Source organism: Triticum aestivum, chromosome 4D (genome assembly GCF_018294505.1).
Source record: "Triticum aestivum cultivar Chinese Spring chromosome 4D, IWGSC CS RefSeq v2.1, whole genome shotgun sequence".
In the NCBI taxonomy this organism is placed as follows: Eukaryota; Viridiplantae; Streptophyta; class Magnoliopsida; order Poales; family Poaceae; genus Triticum; species Triticum aestivum.
In genome coordinates, this window is record NC_057805.1 from 97,032,588 (window position 1) to 97,038,445 (window position 5,858).

Below are 5,858 nucleotides of genomic sequence, written 5' to 3' on the forward strand. Positions count from 1 at the left end.
GGTTAGGTGTCACTTGGGAGCCTCCGTCAAGATTGTGGAGTTGAACCAAGGAGTTTGTACGGGCAAGGAGATCGCCTACTTCGTGAAGATCTACCCTAGTGAGGCAAGTCCTTCGTGGGCGATGGCCATGGTGGGATAGACAAGGTTGCTTCTTCGTGGACCCTTCGTGGGTGGAGCCCTCCGTGGACTCGCGCAACCGTTACCCTTCGTGGGTTGAAGTCTCCATCAACGTGGATGTACGATAGCACCACCTATCGGAACCACAGATAAAAAATCTCCGTGTCTCCAATTGCGTTTGCACACTCCAATCCCATCCCTTTACATTCTAGCAAATTGCATGCTTTACTTTCCGCTGCTCATATAGTCTTGTCATGCTTGCTTGATATGTATTGTGAATGTTTAAACATGTGCTAGAACTCCACCTCAACTCAAAGAATTTAAAAAGTGCCACTTTTCTTGCTTAGAGTCTATTCACCCCCCTCTAGACACCTCTTCACGATCCTTTCACCCGTCGCCCTGCAGCCGTTTGATCGAGCGTGCGGGAACCATCCGATTCCCCTCTCCCACATCATCAGCGTCTTCCTCCCCTTCAGATCTGTTGCGCGCGGTGCCCCGGCCTCGGCCACCGTGTGCGTGTGCTCCGACGAGACGTGAAAGCACCCGCGTCCTCTCCCCTGTCGCCGCTGCTCATCGCAGCACCCCGCGCCCTCTCCCCTCGCCGTTCGCCGCTTGTCGTCGCCGCCACTCATGCGCGCACATAATTGTCTCTGGTTGAAGCTTTCTTAACCTCCGGATGAAACTTTTCCTCGCCGGTTGAAGCCTTTTCCGCCGCTGCCGCTTGCCCATTCGCCGGTGCTGCCCATCCCCTCACCCCTTTCCCCTCTCCCTCATCTCCACTCCAGAATCAATGGCGACGCCCCCATGGTTCGCATTCAAAACATGAAAAAAAGAATGGACATTGTTGCAGCAAAAATAAAAATGCCGGTTGTAGCAAAAATTGAAGCTCGTTCCAGCAAACCAGAAGGCCGGTGGTAGCAAAACTTTAAAAAAATTGGCGTTGTCCCAACAAAACCAGAAATCGATGGTAGCAAAAAACATTGATGGTTCCGGCAAAATATATTATGGTGGTAGCAGAAATGAAAATTGGGCGTGGTTCCAACAAAACCAAAAAAATCGATGGTAGCAAAAGTTATTGATGGTTCCAGCAAAACAAATTACGGTGGTAGCAAAATTAGGCGCTGGTCCAGGCACCTGGTCACCGCGGTTGTAGGACTGGTTCGGTTGCGGTCGCCCACCCCGTTGTCTGCCCGCGGACGTGGTCACCGACCTGTGGCGGCTCCTCCGTCCACCGGTTGCAGCTCCCAGCGAGGCCGGTTGCAACTCATCCCGTCCACCAGGTGTAGCTCCACCGCGTACTTCCTCCTCCGTCCACCGCCGACCCGTGGTCCATCAGACGGGGGCGTCGGGGAGCATGAATGGGAGGCCCGACGAGCTCTAAAGATAAAAGGAGAAAAACCTCGTCGGAAAGAGGTGAAGAGAGGCAGGGGATGCCTCGTCGGTGGTGGCTCGCCGGAGAAAACCACGGCACTGGCCGGAGCCAGGCACATGGAGAGAGGCGAGTGGGGGATGGATATGCGCAAGAGAATGGAGAGAGACGAGGAGGGGTAAAAGGATAAGAAGGAAGTGGCTGGGAACGGGTGCGTGCAGACCCCTGTTACCGCGTGGCACATACGTGATCGCTCGCGACCGGCGGAAAAGTTCGACCGGCGCACCGGTTCGAAACGTTTCCCTAATTTAGCACTAAAATGAATTTTTATGCCAAGTTCTAACACTATCGGTGAAATTGACTCAATCTATCGGTCGGTCGCGCGAAAGTTTTCAAATCAAAAAAAAAAGAAAAGAAAAAGGAATCGTTCGCTCGCGCGGAGCACACAGTGCTCGGTCGCATAACTGACGCCCTCTCCGCTCACCTCTGCAAAGGCGACCTGCCCCCACAACGCCGCCGCCTGCGACGAAGACGGCGGAGCCAAGCACCTTCTCGCCGCCACCTTCCACTGCTAATACCACCCCGCCTCCTGCATCCCATTTACCGCCGCCGACGAAGCCCAAGCTCGCCGGCGCTACCTTCTGCCTTCTCGCGGATCCTGGGACGGCCGAGCCGTCGGGCTACACTGCGGCGGGCAATTAGTTGGTTCTCCTCTCCCGTCGTTGGGGGGCATCCGTCCGAGGCGCAGTGGAGCAATCGACGGGAGCCCTTGCGGTAATTGCTCGGATTCGAATTCCAGATCTTTTCGGAGTTTCTACGGCAACAATCCTCGCTGGATCCGGACTCCCTTCTTCTAATCGGATCACAGGTGAGGCCTCGGCTCGTTTGGATATAAGTGAGCCAGCCCTCGGTGTGCTTCTTCTCAGATTAGATACAAGCCAAGTCCAATTGGTTTGCCGCTGAAGCAACTCTTCTCCAACAAGTCCTGCTTTTGCAATTGCTCCAATGGAGGTCTGTAGCGTAGCCAGGATAACGAGCTTTGCACAATTTGGCCTGAAAATTTTGCCTAAGCTCCTGGCTCTTTCTCCCGGTTCATTGGGGAAATTCAGAAAGGTCTCACCAGCGATGGAAACTGAAACTGTGTTGAGAAAACTGCCGGAGCTGCTGCAGGATGTATTGAGAAAGGTCTCACCACACATGGAAACTGAAACTGTGGTGAGAAATTTGCCGGAGCTGCCGCAGGATGTATTGATGGACATATTTTCACTCCTGGAGATACCTGACCTCATGCGTGCGGCCACTGTCAGCTCCTCCTGGCGCTCCGCGTATACCAGCATCTGCAGCCAGCTTGAGCAGTACAAACGGCCTCAGACGCCTTGCCTCCTCTACACCTCTGAATCTGCTGGTGAGAACGTAGCTTGTCTCTACAGCCTCGCGGAGAAGAGGGTCTACAATTTAACTCTCCCGGATCCACCCATCCGCAGCAGGTATCTTCTTGGGTCATCGCATGGTTGGCTAGTTACCGCGGATGACAAGTCTGAGCTACACCTTATCAATCCGATCACTGGCCAACAGATTGCTCTCCCGTCGGTGGTCACCATTGGTTATGTAGAGCCAATCTTTGACAATGCAGGCACAGTTATTATGTATAAATTACGACAGCAACTTTACGATCCGGACTTAGACCCCGAAATGGTTGGTCCCAAAATGTTCCCCCATGCTCCCGACAAGCTTCGTGACCATGTCTACATCAGGGTATTTATCTTTCTGGATCCGTCCACAGGAAGCTACATTGTGGTTCTCATCCATGGTCCAAGATGTCAGCTTTCGTTTGCAAGGGTAGGAGATTGTAAGTGGACCTTGCTGACGCCGGATTGGGACTATGATCAATGCATCTACATGGATGGTCTATTGTATGCATCCACAAGAGCCGGAAGAATGGATGCTTTTGACATCACTGGTCCTACCGCCACGAGGAATATAATTGCAGATGAGATTGCCATTTACAGTTCTGAGTACAGGGGGGAATTCTACCTTCTTCAGGCTCCATGGGGTGATCTGCTGCAAGTTTGCAGGAAGGCTGAACTCATAGATGTGGGCTATGAGGAGCTCATAGTTAAAACTAATAAAGTCTTGTTACACAAAGTCGATATGGAAGCACAAGAGCTTGTGGAAATAAATAGCTTGCATCATAACGTGTTGTTTCTTGGGCGTAACCAGTCTATATGCCTTATTGCTGAAGAATATCCGCAACTGAAGGCAAATTGTGTCTATTTCGCAGATGATGAGCAACATAATTGGATGTATAAGACGAATCCCCGGGATATAGGTGTTCTCAACCTTGAAGATGATAGTAGGGAGGAAATTGTGTCCCCGCTTTGGTCCAGCTGGCCAAGTCCCATATGGATAACACCCAGTCTTACAGTGATGAACCTGTCATTGTACAAATAGGTAGCTTTTTTTAATTATGTACCTTGATTATGGGGTCTGTCGACCAAATTTGCCACTCTTTTGCGGGCAGATGCTATGACAACGGAAGCATGTTCCGTTTATCTCTTTTTTCCATACATTGTTTGCTGTATCTGATGAAACTATGGCCGAAAAATAAATATTAGGAATGGAAATGGTGCTCTACAACAATTCCGTTTTCTGCTCTCACATTTCTTTCCTATTCACATGCATATTCTGGCTGAATATTGTTTGTTTGATACCCCCCCCCCCCCCCCACTATAACTGAAAGTACGATTTGCGTACTCTCGGAAAAAATAATAACCGGAAGTACAAGCCACGTAGTAACCGTCCAGTAGCATGGTCTATTATTTTCTTCTGTATGATATACTATGTATTTCTGATGCTTTCATTGTGTCTGTATCATTTATTTAATTGGAATGTTCTTCATTAACTAGCCATTGAAGGTGACATCATTTTCTGATTATTATCGGCACATGTTGTCAGTGGAATTGCTTATCCCTGTCCATGGTTCAAGATAACTGAAGATTTTATTTGAATGGTATAAGTAAATTACACTCTTCTCATGGGCTACTTGATACGGTTCTTTCATGATTTGGCAAGCATTTCGGCTGAGTTACTTTGAAAAAGAGGAAGATTGCCACTCGAAACAGTTTAGAATCTTTAATTTACACCGAACGGTACTGTGGTCGGCATGTTTGTCGGCATACTCATGGAACCATCACGGTTTCCTTATGAGGTGAAGACGTGTTAGCCGTACAGCGTGCCTCTGGTATGTACCCCCTCCCGAACAACCTGAACTCCACAGCTTCTTATGTAGGTATGATTACCAGTGCTAATTCACTATTTATTTAGCTGGTGTATTTTTGTTATCCTTGTATATAATGCAATTTTATGTTCCCTGTAAGGCATGTGCATGTCTTGGCAAATTGTAGCATAGGACATAAGCATAAACACTTGCGCAACTGGTGGAACAACTCCAAATGTTTTCCCTTCAAATTAGCCCAGAAACTAATTTTATGCAATTCTTAGTATTACCTTCACAATTTTATTGATCCACTGGTTTTCGTTTGAGACTTTAAGACCTTGTTGAACCTATTTATTTATTTAATAAGTTGGCCGTATGCATCGTTCTGATGCAGAGGCCGGAGAGTCCCTTTTTCGATAAAAAAGTGTATAATGGAAAGCTCCAGATTTTAAAGGTATCTTAATGGTAGAGAAGAATCTGTTAATCGGTGAGAGGGAATTGCAGAACCCTGAAGCGACAGTCATCAAGCCAATCTCATGCTCAACGGGGAACCAATATTCCACTACAATTTCAAGTTGGCGTAGTCTGCCAAAAAAATAGGAAAGAAACTGTTGGCGCCAGATTCCAAGGCGCTTAGCCAGCTATGAATCTGATCTCACGTTGAGGTTGAACAAGGGGCCACGACAGTCAAACATCAACCCATGCCTCGCATTGTAGGTAATCTATATCTTAAAATTGAAATCTACAGGGATCACAACTAATGATCTGAATGATCATTTCTCGGGAATGATGGTTTGGTTCGACCTGACTTTTGTATGGGACATCTGAATATCATAATGTACGCTAGTGAAAAAGTACCCCTGCTTATGAATCAACGTGATTGCGTTGACGTGGGTTTACACAATTCATATCTTCTGCTGTTGAGTACTCCCTCCATTTTTATATACAAGGTCACAAACCCATATTACAGGTACCAAGGCAAAAGTTAATGACTTCTAAGTCATTGTTGCAAGTCCGCTTGTTTCCTTATTTGCCGTGTAAAATTAATGTGTATTCTTCTCTTTTATGCACATCAATCCAATGCTTCCACTCCCGCATGCATGCAAGGGATAATTAATGTCCTCTTTTACTAGTACTCCATCTCTCTCAGTTTAC

The 5,858-nt window shown here is 47.9% G+C and overlaps 1 protein-coding gene across 1 annotated transcript; it reads left to right on the plus strand.

Annotated features, from left to right (window-relative positions):
• Positions 1 to 1,912: 1,912 nt before the first annotated feature.
• LOC123096462 (putative F-box protein At4g22660) lies at positions 1,913 to 4,147 on the plus strand. The gene has a single exon (XM_044518204.1). The coding sequence runs from the start codon at positions 2,492 to 2,494 to the stop codon at positions 3,935 to 3,937; it is 1,446 nt and encodes a 481-aa protein (XP_044374139.1). The 5' UTR covers positions 1,913 to 2,491; the 3' UTR covers positions 3,938 to 4,147.
• Positions 4,148 to 5,858: the final 1,711 nt, after the last annotated feature.

Bases quoted from the DNA above. Each gene is read 5' to 3' on its own strand.
- LOC123096462 (XM_044518204.1), top strand. From the start codon at position 2,492: ATGGAGGTCTGTAGCGTAGCCAGGATAACGAGCTTTGCACAATTTGGC.